This window comes from Megascapheus bottae, chromosome 38, assembly GCF_031878675.1.
Source record: "Megascapheus bottae isolate mThoBot1 chromosome 38, mThoBot2.hap1, whole genome shotgun sequence".
NCBI lineage: Eukaryota > Metazoa > Chordata > Mammalia > Rodentia > Geomyidae > Megascapheus > Megascapheus bottae.
The window spans coordinates 4,732,846-4,749,891 of NC_143546.1; the positions used below are offsets into that span (position 1 = coordinate 4,732,846).

Below are 17,046 nucleotides of genomic sequence, written 5' to 3' on the forward strand. Positions count from 1 at the left end.
AGTCAGGCCCCAGTGGTTCACGCCTGTAGTCCTAACGACTCAGGAGGCTGAGATGTGAAGATCTGGGTTTGAAGCCAGCCTCTTAGTCTCCAGTGCGCCACCAGAAAATTGGAAGTGGCATACAGAAACGGAATGGCCTGCGGCTCAAAGTGGCAGAGCGCTAGCTAGCCTTGAGCAAAAGAGTTCATGCCCCATGACTGACAAAACGAAAACCCCATGCTCAGAGTACCTGAGAACCCCGAGTTCAAGCCCCAGTACTGGCACACAAGGAAAAAAAGCCATCTGCCTACCAGTCATAATACACTAAGCATGAAAAAAACAAAAAAACTAGGTGTTCTAAGAACTAGCTTCTTTATTGTATCTTTCTCGACAAATGCTTTTTATATCACACTTTCCATCCATCCCATCTGGTTTACATGAGATCTCCAGAAACTGGGCACAGAGTCACACTGGAGCCACAGGAAAGGTCTGAGGGACAGGGCGGAAGGGGGTTGGGGGAGGTCCTTGCAGAATGTGCGTCCTTAGGAATGTGACCACCTTGGTGTCCTTTGCCTGGCACACAGCCTCCTCTTGCATTTTTGGATGGAAAGGTCCAAATGTAGAGTGCGTATAGTGTTGCCTATTTCGAAAAGAGCGTAGATAAATAATTTATTGAAAAATAGATACACTTTGGCTATGTCATACACCTTTTGAGAATAGGCTAAAGGATGATTATCAAAAACACACATATATGGCGTGGAATGCCACCGGGCATTCAGCTATGACGATGCCCTGGAGGAGCCGGTGCCCACGACCCCCCCTCCATCGGACATGGGCAACATTCCCTGGAAGCCAGTGATCCCAGAGCGCAAGTACCAGCGCCTTGCCAAGGTACTGAACCCCGCTGGTGGCTCCTCCTCCTCCCCGTCTGCTCTGTGCCACCAGAACCCTAGCGCCTCAGGAGGCTGAGATAGGAGGATCCTGGTTCAAAGTCAACCCAGACAGGCAAGGGGATGAGACTCCCTTTTTCTCCTGAACCACCAAGAAGGTAGGACGAGAGCCGTGGCTCTCATGGTGGAGTGTTAGCCTTGAGTGACAAAGCGAAGGGACAGCGCCTAGGTCTTGTTCAAGTTCAAGTCCTGGCGCCCCCACACAATTGAAACAAAGGTGGTTGTCTTGTCCTGCCTGGCTCCCTCTGTGAAAAGTCCAAGCTCTTGAACATTCCAAAGTTGTGCAGTAAATGAAACCACCTCTCCAGAGCCTCTCCCTGTACCGTGGTCCCTAGCAGATCTATTATTTTATGGCCGTCCAGTTCCAGTAGCCTCTTGGTACAGGCTGATAATGGGACCCTGGTGTCTCAGAAATTTTTTTTTGGGGGGCGTCAGTCTAGAACTTAGGGCCTGGGCATTATCTCTGAGCTTCTATTGCTCAAGGCTAGCACTCTACCACTTGAGCCACACGGCCACTTCCAGCTTTTTCTGTGTATGTGGTACTGAGGAATGGACCCCAGGGCTTCATGTATGCCAGGCAAGCACTCTTCCTCTAAGCCACGCTTCCAAGCCCCAGATTCCAGAGTTATACATGGAACCAGTAAGATAACTTGCGATGAAACTAAGAAGATACGATGAAATTCACCTGTGTTGTATCTGCGTGTCTGTGTCTCTTTGTGTCCCCCTGTACATGGTGTTTGCGGGTACACCTTGCCCCGCTTTTTTTGGGGGGGGTGGGTATTAGGACTTGCACTCGGGCCTACCTTCTTTTTCACTCCAGCCTGGTACTCCCAGTCCTTGGAATCCTGAGTCTTTGTGCATGCTAGGCGAGCACTCTACCACTAGCCCTGGCCCTCAAATCTGGCACCCTTACCCCTTGACCACAGCTCCCACTTGCAGCTTTGTTGATGGTTCATAGGAGTTAAGAGTCTCACGGACTTTCCTGCCTGGCTGGCTTCGAGGCACTGTCCTCAGATCTCAGCCTCATGGGCAGTAAAAGCGTCAGCCATGCTGCTACACACATCACTAATTCAGCCCTATCTCAGCACAGCCTTACCCTGCTGGGTTGGCATAGCCTTGTGCTGGCCACGCCCTCCAGCAGATGTGCAAAGCTCTGCGAAGCTGCAGACCCACGAGGCAGGGCTGGGATAAAGCAAAAGCAGCCTGGGTTCCTGCTACAGGCATTTGAGTTTAGGAGGCCTAGCTCACGTGTGGGACAGGTGGCGTAGGTGTCCACGTGGTCACTCTGACCAGATGATTGAGTGACTAATAGCGTAGAGTTAAGATCCGAGATTCCTGTGCCCCCTGCTCAAGCCCTTCCTTTTCTCTCTTGACCAGGCGGAGGAGGGAGAGGCCTGTGTGTCCCCCACTTCCGAGGCCACCGAGGGGACCCACAAGGTTCCGGTGGTGAAGGCTAAAGCCACCCATGTCATCATGAGTTCTCTGATCACAAGTAAGAATGGCGGCGCAGGTCTAGAGCTGGAGTGTCCGAAGTTTAGGTCTGTGGTCAGCAACCCTCCCTCCGTGGCTCAGACTTTTCTATCCCTGGATAGTTGTTCTGTGGTGGCCTCTGCTTTGGGAAGAGAAAGGACTTTAGAAAATGTCAAGTTGTGCCTTAAGCTGGTTTCTTTTCAAGATGGAATTCCAGTATGCCCCGGACTGTTCAAGAAAGAAATCGGAAAGGGTGTGGGTGTATTTTGAGATGATTTCTACATTTTACCCCGTTCAAACTCAAGCTAGCCAACTGAGAGCAGATCGGGAGTGTGAGCTCTGCCAATCGGAGCAGAGGGGCGGGGCCTGCCATGTGAGCAGGCAGGGCACCCTTTGGGCTGGTGCCAAACCCTTCTGGGCAGAAACAAACTGTGCCTTGTTGAGACAGTTCTTGATTTCTGTGTCTGCCATTGTGTCTCGGGTGGTTCCTGAAGAGCACGTTTTTAACAGTATTTTGGCTGCTGAATCTCTGGAGTGTTAAATCTCCATTTCAGTGGGTGGTTTTGCCTTGCATTGGATTTCATTGTGGGTTCAGGATTATACACCTGAGCCATTGGTTTCTGACTTGAACTCAGGGCTTGAACCATGACTTTTTGTGTGTGTGTGTGGGTCATGAGGCTGGGTCATGAGGTCATGGGACTTGGGTTGTCCCTGAGCTTTTCAGCTCAAGGCTACCACCCTACCCTTGAGCCTGGCCCCACTTCCTGTTTTCTAGAGGTTAATTGGAGATAAGCTTCTTAAGATCCTTTTGTTCCCAGTCTGGCTTTGACCTTGATCCTCAGATCTCAGCCTCCTGAGTAACTAGGATTACAGGCGTTTGCTCGTTTTTGTTTATGTCTTTAATGGGAGAAAAGAGCCTCATGGACTCTACTGCATGGGCTGGCATCCTGAGCAGCTAGAATTATAGGCCTGAGCTACCAGCACCCAGCCCTTGGCTCTGCTTTTTTTTTTTTTTTTTTGGCCAGTTCTAGAGTTTGAACTTGGGGCCTGAGCCCTGGCCTTTCTATAAGGCTAGAGCTCTACCACTTGAGCCACAGCACCATTTCTGGCATTTTCTCTGTATGAGGTACCAAGGACTAGACAAGCACTCTACCACTAGGCTAACTACCTGGCCCGGCTCTGCTTTTTTAAAAGTGGACTTTGAGTTACTAATCTTTCAATTTTAAGCCACAGCTGCATTTAAATTCCTGGTAGTAGTGTAGAGGAGGAGTTCATTAAAACCCTTCTTGCTTAGACATGGTGGTGCATGTGTTTGTGATATATTTTCTTTGTTTCTATAGGCAAGGTTGTACAGATTAAGCAAAAAAGTCAGGTGTCATTCACTCTATAGTATAAATGACTGAAGAAATCAATTCAGACTGAGTGGGTATCCAGGACCCTGGTCCAAGCCTGGTATCTGTGCTGTGAATATAGTTGGTCCCCTTTAGCCTGAATGGCCTTGGTTTGTGTCTGAGTGATGGAGTGGTGAGTCTCTTTTTCTCCGCGTGGGTCATGGGGCTTGAACTTGGCCTGGGTGTTGTTGTCCCTGAGCTCTTCAGCTCAAGGCTATCGCCCTACTCCTTGAGCCACAGCACCACTTCCAGTTTTCTCATCGTTCATGAGAGCTAAAGAGTCACGTACTTCAATGCCCGGGCTGGCTTTAAACCTCCATCCCCAAATCTCAGTTTCCTGAGAAGCCAGGATTAGCAGCCACCCCTACTAAGCTTGTGGTTTGTTGCTGTGGTTGGTCCTGAGGCTTGAACTCAGGTCTGGGCCTTGTCCCTGAGCTCTTTGCTCAAGGCTAGGTAAGAATCTCATGAACTTTTCCCTTCCCTGGGCTGGCTTTGAACCGCGATCCTCAGCTCTTGGTCTGAGCAGCTGGAATGGCAGGCATGAGTTTCACTGCTAACCATGGAGATAGCACAGTGTCTAAGCAAGGAGACGGCTGGGGGCCTCTGCCATCCCTGTGGCACGAGCTGCTCTCTGGCGGGTGAGCAGGAGCCTGGGTGAGATTGTCACTTCCTGAGGGCGGGTCTGGGGCCAGTGCTCCTGGAGTTGGTGCCATCTGGGTTGCTGAGGGGGTGGAAGGGGCACGACTGTCGTGTCCTCTCCCAGAACAGACCCAGGAGAACATCCACCGTTTCGAGCAACAGGCAGGGCTGAGAGATGCTGGCTACACACCCCACAAGGGACTCACCACAGAGGAAACCAAGTACCTGCGAGTGGCAGAGGCGCTCCACGTAAGGGACCCAACCAACATCTCCAAACCAAAGCCCTCCCTCCCCCTCCTTTTCCTGCCCTCCCTGCCCCTCCCCTCCTCCCCCCTAGTCCTGGAGCTTGAACTCAGGGCCTGGGCATTGTCCCTGAGCTTCTTTTGCTAGCACTCTACCTCTTAAGCCAGACATGGTGCAACCTTTTGAGGAAGCTCAAGGGAAACTTGGACAGTCCCCAGGCCCTGAGTTCAAGTCCTGGAACTGACAAAGAAAAAAAAAATGTTCTATGGCCCCCAATGTTTCCATCTTGGATATTTCCAGCATTGGGAAGGCCGAATGCTGTTTCGTATTTAGTCTTGTTTTGACAACGTTTTTGTCCACCTGAACAGAAACTGAAGCTACAGAGTGGGGAGCTCGCAAGAGAAGAGAAGCAGCCCGCCTCACCCCAGTCCACCCCAGGCAACACGCCTCCATCTTCCCCTAAGCACAAACCCAGGTGAGCCGCCTGGAAGCCGCTGCACTGGTTCAGGAAAGCTCGGGCTCCTGTGGGAAATGCCACCCCTAAAAGGGCCATGGGCTCTTTTGGTGTGAGACGCCCCCGAGGCCCAGAAAGGGGATGTATTGGGGTGTCTCGTCCTCTCTTCCAGAGGCTGGCTTACCTCTGCGTCCTCCCTAGCCTTGCCCAGCCCAAATCCTAGCGCCATGGATCCGGGAAGTGGGGATAAGGACAGACACATGTCAGACAAGTGGAGTCTCTTTGGACCAAGAGCCCTGCAGAAATCCGATTCTGGAGGGTTCACCATCCAGGCCTACCGGGGGGCCCAGAAACCCAGCCCCATGGAGCTGATCCGAGCGCAGGCCGCGAGATCGGCGGCCGGAGACCCAGCCACCTTCACCCCACCCAAGACGGACGCCCCCAGGGCAGAAGGGAACAAGCCACCGCCGCCACCACGGACCCACAGCCTCAGACCCCGCGACTTCAACGTGCTCACCCCCACGGGCTTTTAGGCCAGGGATTCTCTCCTCTTGGTGGACGGGAGCGGGATTTTCCTACCCCACCTGCTCAGCTGAGTCTGGAGCTGGACACGGGCAGTCATTTCTGTTCTGTTCTGTTCTTTTTTTGAGCAAAGAGTAGTGCCACGTTGTCCTAGGCTAGAAAAGTGACTCAGTACCGAGGCAAGTTAGCTGTCAGCAGAGGAGATGTTTGAGGATCGCATGGTGTGGGGTGTTTGGTTTTCTTTTTTGTATCACTGACAATAGATTTGGCCCTGGCTCACTAGGTAAATGATGTTTAGGAATCCCTGAACCCGCTTCTCGATTCTTTCCCTGTAATCCACACAACCAGCAGTGTGTCCATGAGTGCCTGATGTGTTAGGGGCGGGGGGTCTTGTTTGAAACTGGGACAGTCAACAGGCAGACCTTGGCGGGGTCCCCCTTCTTTCTAGGCTGGAGCTAGAGGCACCTTTTCTTTTCTTAATCCACCCCAGTGAATCATGACAAAACTACAGCCTGCTCTTCCTGCTTCTGTGTCACTTTAAAGTGGAATCAGTCGGATGCCATTTGGTGGATAACTGAGGGAGAAACTAGAGTGCTAGTTCTATGTTGATGTTGATAAATGGATGCTGGTTCTGTGTGTGGGGGGTATGCTAGACATTAACCAGGGTATTGTGTACTTTGAGTAGATGTGCAATTAGTATGACCTCATTTTGATTTTTTTTTTCCTAAGCTAGGGGCATAAAACTTTTTAGAAAATGTGGAGAGGCAATTCTTTTTTCGTTTTCCCACCAAAACGAGCCCCATACTTTGTGGGAAAACACATCCTCTATTTCTCCTTGCTGTGGTCATCACCGGCTCAGATTCTTGCTGTGTTTTGGGTGGTATTTTGTTTACAGAAGAGTTCCCCTCATAGAGAAGCCCGGGGTCTAAAATTGTCAGAAAAATTAATTTATTTGTGTCTTTGTTATATCACTTGTAACACAATAAAAATCCTTACTTTCTCAACTTCCCACATGGAGTTTTTTGTTGCTATACTCAGGAGGCTGAGTTTTTAAGGATGGAGGTTTGAGGCCAGCAGGGCAGGTTATCTTCAAGTAACCCACCCACCAAAAAAGCTGCAAGTGGAAATGTGGCTCAAAGGTGGAGCACCAGTCGTAAGCAGAAATGCTATAAGAAGTCAGGCCCCAGTGGTTCACGCCTGTAGTCCTAACGACTCAGGAGGCTGAGATGTGAAGATCTGGGTTTGAAGCCAGCCTCTTAGTCTCCAGTGCGCCACCAGAAAATTGGAAGTGGCATACAGAAACGGAATGGCCTGCGGCTCAAAGTGGCAGAGCGCTAGCTAGCCTTGAGCAAAAGAGTTCATGCCCCATGACTGACAAAACGAAAACCCCATGCTCAGAGTACCTGAGAACCCCGAGTTCAAGCCCCAGTACTGGCACACAAGGAAAAAAAGCCATCTGCCTACCAGTCATAATACACTAAGCATGAAAAAAACAAAAAAACTAGGTGTTCTAAGAACTAGCTTCTTTATTGTATCTTTCTCGACAAATGCTTTTTATATCACACTTTCCATCCATCCCATCTGGTTTACATGAGATCTCCAGAAACTGGGCACAGAGTCACACTGGAGCCACAGGAAAGGTCTGAGGGACAGGGCGGAAGGGGGTTGGGGGAGGTCCTTGCAGAATGTGCGTCCTTAGGAATGTGACCACCTTGGTGTCCTTTGCCTGGCACACAGCCTCCTCTTGCATTTTTGGATGGAAAGGTCCAAATGTAGAGTGCGTATAGTGTTGCCTATTTCGAAAAGAGCGTAGATAAATAATTTATTGAAAAATAGATACACTTTGGCTATGTCATACACCTTTTGAGAATAGGCTAAAGGATGATTATCAAAAACACACATATATGGCGTGGAATGCCACCGGGCATTCAGCTATGACGATGCCCTGGAGGAGCCGGTGCCCACGACCCCCCCTCCATCGGACGTGGGCAACATTCCCTGGAAGCCAGTGATCCCAGAGCGCAAGTACCAGCGCCTTGCCAAGGTACTGAACCCCGCTGGTGGCTCCTCCTCCTCCCCGTCTGCTCTGTGCCACCAGAACCCTAGCGCCTCAGGAGGCTGAGATAGGAGGATCCTGGTTCAAAGTCAACCCAGACAGGCAAGGGGATGAGACTCCCTTTTTCTCCTGAACCACCAAGAAGCTAGGACGAGAGCCGTGGCTCTCATGGTGGAGTGTTAGCCTTGAGTGACAAAGCGAAGGGACAGCGCCTAGGTCTTGTTCAAGTTCAAGTCCTGGCGCCCCCACACAATTGAAACAAAGGTGGTTGTCTTGTCCTGCCTGGCTCCCTCTGTGAAAAGTCCAAGCTCTTGAACATTCCAAAGTTGTGCAGTAAATGAAACCACCTCTCCAGAGCCTCTCCCTGTACCGTGGTCCCTAGCAGATCTATTATTTTATGGCCGTCCAGTTCCAGTAGCCTCTTGGTACAGGCTGATAATGGGACCCTGGTGTCTCAGAAATTTTTTTTTGGGGGGCGTCAGTCTAGAACTTAGGGCCTGGGCATTATCTCTGAGCTTCTATTGCTCAAGGCTAGCACTCTACCACTTGAGCCACACGGCCACTTCCAGCTTTTTCTGTGTATGTGGTACTGAGGAATGGACCCCAGGGCTTCATGTATGCCAGGCAAGCACTCTTCCTCTAAGCCACGCTTCCAAGCCCCAGATTCCAGAGTTATACATGGAACCAGTAAGATAACTTGCGATGAAACTAAGAAGATACGATGAAATTCACCTGTGTTGTATCTGCGTGTCTGTGTCTCTTTGTGTCCCCCTGTACATGGTGTTTGCGGGTACACCTTGCCCCGCTTTTTTTGGGGGGGTGGGTATTAGGACTTGCACTCGGGCCTACCTTCTTTTTCACTCCAGCCTGGTACTCCCAGTCCTTGGAATCCCGAGTCTTTGTGCATGCTAGGCGAGCACTCTACCACTAGCCCTGGCCCTCAAATCTGGCACCCTTACCCCTTGACCACAGCTCCCACTTGCAGCTTTGTTGATGGTTCATAGGAGTTAAGAGTCTCACGGACTTTCCTGCCTGGCTGGCTTCGAGGCACTGTCCTCAGATCTCAGCCTCATGAGCAGTAAAAGCATCAGCCATGCTGCTACACACATCAATAATTCAGCCCTAGCTCAGCACAGCCTTACCCTGCTGGGTGGGCATAGCCTTGTGCTGGCCACGCCCTCCAGCACATGTGCAAAGCTCTGCGAAGCTGCAGACCCACGTGGCAGGGCTGGGATAAAGCAAAAGCAGCCTGGGTTCCTGCTACAGGCATTTGAGTTTAGGAGGCCTAGCTCACGTGTGGGACAGGTGGCGTAGGTGTCCATGTGGTCACTCTGACCAGATGATTGAGTGACTAATAGGGTAGAGTTAAGTTTAGATCCGAGACTCCTGTGCCCCCTGCTCAAGCCCTTCCTTTTCTCTCTTGACCAGGCGGAGGAGGGAGAGGCCTGTGTGTCCCCCACTTCCGAGGCCACCGAGGGGGCCCACAAGGTTCCGGTGGTGAAGGCTAAAGCCACCCATGTCATCATGAGTTCTCTGATCACAAGTAAGAATGGCGGCGCAGGTCTAGAGCTGGAGTGTCCGAAGTTTAGGTCTGTGGTCAGCAACCCTCCCTCCGTGGCTCAGACTTTTCTATCCCTGGATAGTTGTTCTGTGGCCTCTGCTTTGGGAAGAGAAAGGACTTTAGAAAATGTCAAGTTGTGCCTTAAGCTGGTTTCTTTTCAAGATGGAATTCCAGTATGCCCCGGACTGTTCAAGAAAGAAATCGGAAAGGGTGTGGGTGTATTTTGAGATGATTTCTACATTGTACCCCGTTCAAACTCAAGCTAGCCAACTGAGAGCAGATCGGGAGTGTGAGCTCTGCCAATCGGAGCAGAGGGGCGGGGCCTGCCATGTGAGCAGGCAGGGCACCCTTTGGGCTGGTGCCAAACCCTTCTGGGCAGAAACAAACTGTGCCTTGTTGAGACAGTTCTTGATTTCTGTGTCTGCCATTGTGTCTCCGGTGGTTCCTGAAGAGCACGTTTTTAACAGTATTTTGGCTGCTGAATCTCTGGAGTGTTAAATCTCCATTTCAGTGGGTGGTTTTGCCTTGCATTGGATTTCATTGTGGGTTCAGGATTATACACCTGAGCCATTGGGTTCTGACTTGAACTCAGGGCTTGAACCATGACTTTTTGTGTGTGTGTGTGGGTCATGAGGCTGGGTCATGAGGTCATGGGACTTGGGTTGTCCCTGAGCTTTTCAGCTCAAGGCTACCACCCTACCCTTGAGCCTGGCCCCACTTTCTGTTTTCTAGAGGTTAATTGGAGATAAGAGTCTTAAGATCCTTTCGTTCCCAGTCTGGCTTTGACCTTGATCCTCAGATCTCAGCCTCCTGAGTAGCTAGGATTACAGGTGTTTGCTCGTTTTTGTTTATATCTTTAATGGGAGAAAAGAGCCTCATGGACTCTACTGCATGGGCTGGCATCCTGAGCAGCTAGAATTATAGGCCTGAGCTACCAGCACCCAGCCCTGGGCTCTGCTTTTTTTTTTGGGGGGGGGGGCCAGTTCTAGAGCTTGAACTTGGGGCCTGAGCCCTGGCCTTTCTATAAGGCTAGAGCTCTACCACTTGAGCCACAGCACCATTTCTGGCATTTTCTCTGTATGAGGTACCAAGGACTAGACAAGCACTCTACCACTAGGTTAACTACCTGGCCCGGCTCTGCTTTTTTAAAAGTAGACTTTGAGTTACTAATCTTTCAATTTTAAGCCACAGCTGCATTTAAATTCCTGGTAGTAGTGTAGAGGAGGAGTTCATTAAAACCCTTCTTGCTTAGACATGGTGGTGCATGTGTTTGTGATATATTTTCTTTGTTTCTATAGGCAAGGTTGTACAGATTAAGCAAAAAAGTCAGGTGTCATTCACTCTATAGTATAAATGACTGAAGAAATCAATTCAGACTGAGTGGGTATCCAGGATCCTGGTCCAAGCCTGGTATCTGTGCTGTGAATATAGTTGACCCCTGTAGCCTGAATGGCCTTGGTTTGTGTCTGAGTGATGGAGTGGTGAGTCTCTTTTTCTCCGCGTGGGTCATGGGGCTTGAACTTGGCCTGGGTGTTGTTGTCCCTGAGCTCTTTAGCTCAAGGCTATCGCCCTACTCCTTGAGCCACAGCGCCACTTCCAGTTTTCTCATCGTTCATGAGAGCTAAAGAGTCACGTACTTCAATGCCCGGGCTGGCTTTAAACCTCCATCCCCAAATCTCAGTTTCCTGAGAAGCCAGGATTAGCAGCCACCCGTACTAAGCTTGTGGTTCGTTGCTGTGGTTGGTCCTGAGGCTTGAACTCAGGTCTGGGCCTTGTCCCTGAGCTCTTTGCTCAAGGCTAGGTAAGAATCTCATGAACTTTCCCTTCCCTGGGCTGGCTTTGAACCGTGATCCTCAGCTCTTGGTGTGAGCAGCTGGAATGGCAGGCACGAGTTTCACTGCTAACCATGGAGATAGCACAGTGTCTAAGCAAGGAGACGGCTGGGGGCCTCTGCCATCCCTGTGGCACGAGCTGCTCTCTGGCAGGTGAGCAGGAGCCTGGGTGAGATTGTCACTTCCTGAGGGCGGGTCTGGGGCCAGTGCTCCTGGAGTTGTTGCCATCTGGGTTGCTGAGGAGGTGGAAGGGGCACGACTGTCGTGTCCTCTCCCAGAACAGACCCAGGAGAACATCTACCGTTTCGAGCAACAGGCAGGGCTGAGAGATGCTGGCTACACACCCCACAAGGGACTCACCACAGAGGAAACCAAGTACCTGCGAGTGGCAGAGGCGCTCCACGTAAGGGACCCAACCAACATCTCCAAACCAAAGCCCTCCCTCCCCCTCCTTTTCCTGCCCTCCCTGCCCCTCCCCTCCTCCCCCCTAGTCCTGGAGCTTGAACTCAGGGCCTGGGCATTGTCCCTGAGCTTCTTTTGCTAGAACTCTACCTCTTAAGCCAGACATGGTGCAACCTTTTGAGGAAGCTCAAGGGAAACTTGGACAGTCCCCAGGCCCTGAGTTCAAGTCCTGGAACTGACAAAGAAAAAAAAAATGTTCTATGGCCCCCAATGTTTCCATCTTGGATATTTCCAGCATTGGGAAGGCCGAATGCTGTTTCGTATTTAGTCTTGTTTTGACAACGTTTTTGTCCACCTGAACAGAAACTGAAGCTACAGAGTGGGGAGCTCGCAAGAGAAGAGAAGCAGCCCGCCTCACCCCAGTCCACCCCAGGCAACACGCCTCCATCTTCCCCTAAGCACAAACCCAGGTGAGCTGCCTGGAAGCCGCTGCACTGGTTCAGGAAAGCTCGGGCTCCTGTGGGAAATGCCACCCCTAAAAGGGCCATGGGCTCTTTTGGTGTGAGATGCCCCCGAGGCCCAGAAAGGGGATGTATTGGGGTGTCTCATCCTCTCTTCCAGAGGCTGGCTTACCTCTGCGTCCTCCCTAGCCTTGCCCAGCCCAAATCCTAGCGCCATGGATCCGGGAAGTGGGGATAAGGACAGACACATGTCAGACAAGTGGAGTCTCTTTGGACCAAGAGCCGTGCAGAAATCCGATTCTGGAGGGTTCACCATCCAGGCCTACCGGGGGGCCCAGAAACCCAGCCCCATGGAGCTGATCCGAGCGCAGGCCGCGAGATCGGCCGGAGACCCAGCCACCTTCACCCCACCCAAGACGGACGCCCCCAGGGCAGAAGGGAACAAGCCACCGCCGCCACGGACCCACAGCCTCAGACCCCGCGACTTCAACGTGCTCACCCCCACGGGCTTTTAGGCCAGGGATTCTCTCCTCTTGGTGGACGGGAGCGGGATTTTCCTACCCCACCTGCTCAGCTGAGTCTGGAGCTGGACACGGGCAGTCATTTCTGTTCTGTTCTGTTCTTTTTTTGAGCAAAGAGTAGTGCCACGTTGTCCTAGGCTAGAAAAGTGACTCAGTACCGAGGCAAGTTAGCTGTCAGCAGAGGAGATGTTTGAGGATCTCATGGTGTGGGGTGTTTGGTTTTGTATCACTGACAATAGATTTGGCCCTGGCTCACTAGGTAAATGATGTTTAGGAATCCCTGAACCCGCTTCTCGATTCTTTCCCTGTAATCAACACAACCAGCAGTGTGTCCATGAGTGCCTGATGTGTTAGGGGCGGGGGGTCTTGTTTGAAACTGGGACAGTCAACAGGCAGACCTTGGCGGGGTCCCCCTTCTTTCTAGGCTGGAGCTAGAGGCACCTTTTCTTTTCTTAATCCACCCTAGTGAATCATGACAAAACTACAGCCTGCTCTTCCTGCTTCTGTGTCACTTTAAAGTGGAATCAGTCGGATGCCATTTGGTGGATAACGGAGGGAGAAACTAGAGTGCTAGTTCTATGTTGATGTTGATAAATGGATGCTGGTTCTGTGTGGGGGGGGTATGCTAGACATTAACCAGGGTATTGTGTACTTTGAGTAGATGTGCAATTAGTATGACCTCATTTTGATTTTTTTTTCTAAGCTAGAGGCATAAACTTTTTAGAAAATGTGGAGAGGCAATTCTTTTTTCGTTTTCCCACCAAAACGAGCCTCATACTGTGTGGGAAAACACATCCTCTATTTCTCCTTGCTGTGGTCATCACCGGCTCAGATTCTTGCTGTGTTTTGGGTGGTATTTTGTTTACAGAAGAGTTCCCCTCATAGAGAAGCCCGGGGTCTAAAATTGTCAGAAAAATTAATTTATTTGTGTCTTTGTTATATCACTTGTACTGACAATAAAAATCCTTACTTTCTCAACTTCCCACATGGAGCTTTTTGTTGCTATACTCAGGAGGCTGAGTTTTTAAGGATGGAGGTTTGAGGCCAGCAGGGCAGGTTATCTTCAAGTAACCCACCCACCAAAAAAGCTGCAAGTGGAAATGTGGCTCAAAGGTGGAGCACCAGTCGTAAGCAGAAATGCTATAAGAAGTCAGGCCCCAGTGGTTCACGCCTGTAGTCCTAACGACTCAGGAGGCTGAGATGTGAAGATCTGGGTTTGAAGCCAGCCTCTTAGTCTCCAGTGCGCCACCAGAAAATTGGAAGTGGCATACAGAAACGGAATGGCCTGCGGCTCAAAGTGGCAGAGCGCTAGCTAGCCTTGAGCAAAAGAGTTCATGCCCCATGACTGACAAAACGAAAACACCATGCTCAGAGTACCTGAGAACCCCGAGTTCAAGCCCCAGTACTGGCACACAAGGAAAAAAAGCCATCTGCCTACCAGTCATAATACACTAAGCATGAAAAAAACAAAAAAACTAGGTGTTCTAAGAACTAGCGTCTTTATTGTATCTTTCTCGACAAATGCTTTTTATATCACTTTCCATCCATCCCATCTGGTTTATATGAGATCTCGAGAAACTGGGCACAGAGTCACACTGGAGCCACAGGAAGGGTCTGAGGGACAGGGCGGAAGGGGGTGGGGGGAGTCCTTGCGGAATGTGCGTCCTTAGGAATGTGACCACCTTGGTGTCCTTTGCCTGGCACACAGCCTCCTCTTGCATTTTTGGATGGAAAGGTCCAAATGTAGAGTGCGTATAGTGTTGCCTATTTCGAAAAGAGCGTAGATAAATAATTTATTGAAAAATAGATACACTTTGGCTATGTCATACACCTTTTGAGAATAGGCTAAAGGATGATTATGAAAAACACACATATATGGCGTGGAATGCCACCGGGCATTCAGCTATGACGATGCCCTGGAGGAGCCGGTGCCCACGACCCCCCCTCCATCGGACATGGGCAACATTCCCTGGAAGCCAGTGATCCCAGAGCGCAAGTACCAGCGCCTTGCCAAGGTACTGAACCCCGCTGGTGGCTCCTCCTCCTCCCCGTCTGCTCTGTGCCACCAGAACCCTAGCGCCTCAGGAGGCTGAGATAGGAGGATCCTGGTTCAAAGTCAACCCAGACAGGCAAGGGGATGAGACTCCCTTTTTCTCCTGAACCACCAAGAAGCTAGGACGAGAGCTGTGGCTCTCATGGTGGAGTGTTAGCCTTGAGTGACAAAGCGAAGGGACAGCGCCTAGGTCTTGTTCAAGTTCAAGTCCTGGCGCCCCCACACAATTGAAACAAAGGTGGTTGTCTTGTCCTGCCTGGCTCCCTCTGTGAAAAGTCCAAGCTCTTGAACATTCCAAAGTTGTGCAGTAAATGAAACCACCTCTCCAGAGCCTCTCCCTGTACCGTGGTCCCTAGCAGATCTATTATTTTATGGCCGTCCAGTTCCAGTAGCCTCTTGGTACAGGCTGATAATGGGACCCTGGTGTCTCAGAAATTTTTTTGGGGGGGGGTCAGTCTAGAACATAGGGCCTGGGCATTATCTCTGAGCTTCTTTTGCTCAAGGCTAGCACTCTACCACTTGAGCCACACGGCCACTTCCAGCTTTTTCTGTGTATGTGGTACTGAGGAATGGACCCCAGGGCTTCATGTATGCCAGGCCAGCACTCTTCCTCTAAGCCACGCTTCCAAGCCCCAGATTCCAGAGTTATACATGGAACCAGTAAGATAACTTGCGATGAAACTAAGAAGATACGATGAAATTCACCTGTGTTGTATCTGCGTGTCTGTGTCTCTTTGTGTCCACCTGTACATGGTGTTTGCGGGTACACCTTGCCCCCCTTTTTTTGGGGGGTGGGTATTAGGACTTGCACTCGGGCCTACCTTCCTTTTCACTCCAGCCTGGTACTCCGAGTCCTTGGAATCACGAGTCTTTGTGCATGCTAGGCGAGCACTCTACCACTAGCCCTGGCCCTCAAGGCTGGCACCCTTACCCCTTGACCACAGCTCCCACTTGCAGCTTTGTTGATGGTTCATAGGAGTTAAGAGTCTCACGGACTTTCCTGCCTGGCTGGCTTCGAGACACTGTCCTCAGATCTCAGCCTCATGGGCAGTAAAAGCGTCAGCCATGCTGCTACACACATCAGTAATTCAGCCCTAGGGCAGCACAGCCTTACCCTGCTGGGTGGGCATAGCCTTGTGCTGGCCACGCCCTCCAGCAGATGTGCAAAGCTCTGCGAAGCTGCAGACCCACGTGGCAGGGCTGGGATAAAGCAAAAGCAGCCTGGGTTCCTGCTACAGGCATTTGAGTTTAGGAGGCCTAGCTCACGTGTGGGACAGGTGGCGTAGGTGTCCACGTGGTCACTCTGACCAGATGATTGAGTGACTAATAGGGTAGAGTTAAGTTTAGATCCGAGACTCCTGTGCCCCCTGCTCAAGCCCTTCCTTTTCTCTCTTGACCAGGCGGAGGAGGGAGAGGCCTGTGTGTCCCCCACTTCCGAGGCCACCGAGGGGACCCACAAGGTTCCGGTGGTGAAGGCTAAAGCCACCCATGTCATCATGAGTTCTCTGATCACAAGTAAGAATGGCGGCGCAGGTCTAGAGCTGGAGTGTCCGAAGTTTAGGTCTGTGGTCAGCAACCCTCCCTCCGTGGCTCAGACTTTTCTATCCCTGGATAGTTGTTCTGTGGTGGCCTCTGCTTTGGGAAGAGAAAGGACTTTAGAAAATGTCAAGTTGTGCCTTAAGCTGGTTTCTTTTCAAGATGGAATTCCAGTATGCCCCGGACTGTTCAAGAAAGAAATCGGAAAGGGTGTGGGTGTATTTTGAGATGATTTCTACATTGTACCCCGTTCAAACTCAAGCTAGCCAACTGAGAGCAGATCGGGAGTGTGAGCTCTGCCAATCGGAGCAGAGGGGCGGGGCCTGCCATGTGAGCAGGCAGGGCACCCTTTGGGCTGGTGCCAAACCCTTCTGGGCAGAAACAAACTGTGCCTTGTTGAGACAGTTCTTGATTTCTGTGTCTGCCATTGTGTCTCCGGTGGTTCCTGAGGAGCACGTTTTTAACAGTATTTTGGCTGCTGAATCTCTGGAGTGTTAAATCTCCATTTCAGTGGGTGGTTTTGCCTTGCATTGGATTTCATTGTGGGTTCAGGATTATACACCTGAGCCACTGGTTTCTGACTTGAACTCAGGGCTTGAACCATGACTTTTGTGTGTGTGTGTGGGTCATGAGGCTGGGTCATGAGGTCATGGGACTTGGGTTGTCCCTGAGCTTTTCAGCTCAAGGCTACCACCCTACCCTTGAGCCTGGCCCCACTTCCTGTTTTCTAGAGGTTAATTGGAGATAAGCGTCTTAAGATCCTTTTGTTCCCAGTCTGGCTTTGACCTTGATCCTCAGATCTCAGCCTCCTGAGTAGCTAGGATTACAGGCATTTGCTCGTTTTTGTTTATGTCTTTAATGGGAGAAAAGAGCCTCATGGACTCTACTGCATGGGCTGGCATCCTGAGCAGCTAGAATTATAGGCCTGAGCTACCAGCACCCAGCCCTTGGCTCTGCTTTTTTTTTTTTTTTTTTT

The 17,046-nt window shown here is 50.9% G+C and overlaps 1 protein-coding gene and 1 pseudogene across 2 annotated transcripts; both read left to right on the forward strand.

The window, feature by feature from the left end:
* Nucleotides 1-761: 761 nt before the first annotated feature.
* LOC150041893 (putative monooxygenase p33MONOX) lies at nt 762-5,884 on the forward strand. The gene is made up of 5 exons (XM_090325424.1): nt 762-870; nt 2,307-2,421; nt 4,554-4,678; nt 5,041-5,147; nt 5,299-5,884. Exons 1-5 carry the CDS (start codon nt 811-813, stop codon nt 5,657-5,659), a joined length of 768 nt encoding a protein of 255 aa, XP_090181550.1. The 5' UTR covers nt 762-810; the 3' UTR covers nt 5,660-5,884.
* Nucleotides 5,885-11,884: 6,000 nt separating this feature from the next.
* Nucleotides 11,885-13,197, forward strand: LOC150041894 (putative monooxygenase p33MONOX pseudogene; annotated as a pseudogene). Its single transcript, XR_016533700.1, has 2 exons — nt 11,885-11,969; nt 12,121-13,197. The product of XR_016533700.1 is annotated as a putative monooxygenase p33MONOX pseudogene (transcript).
* Nucleotides 13,198-17,046: the final 3,849 nt, after the last annotated feature.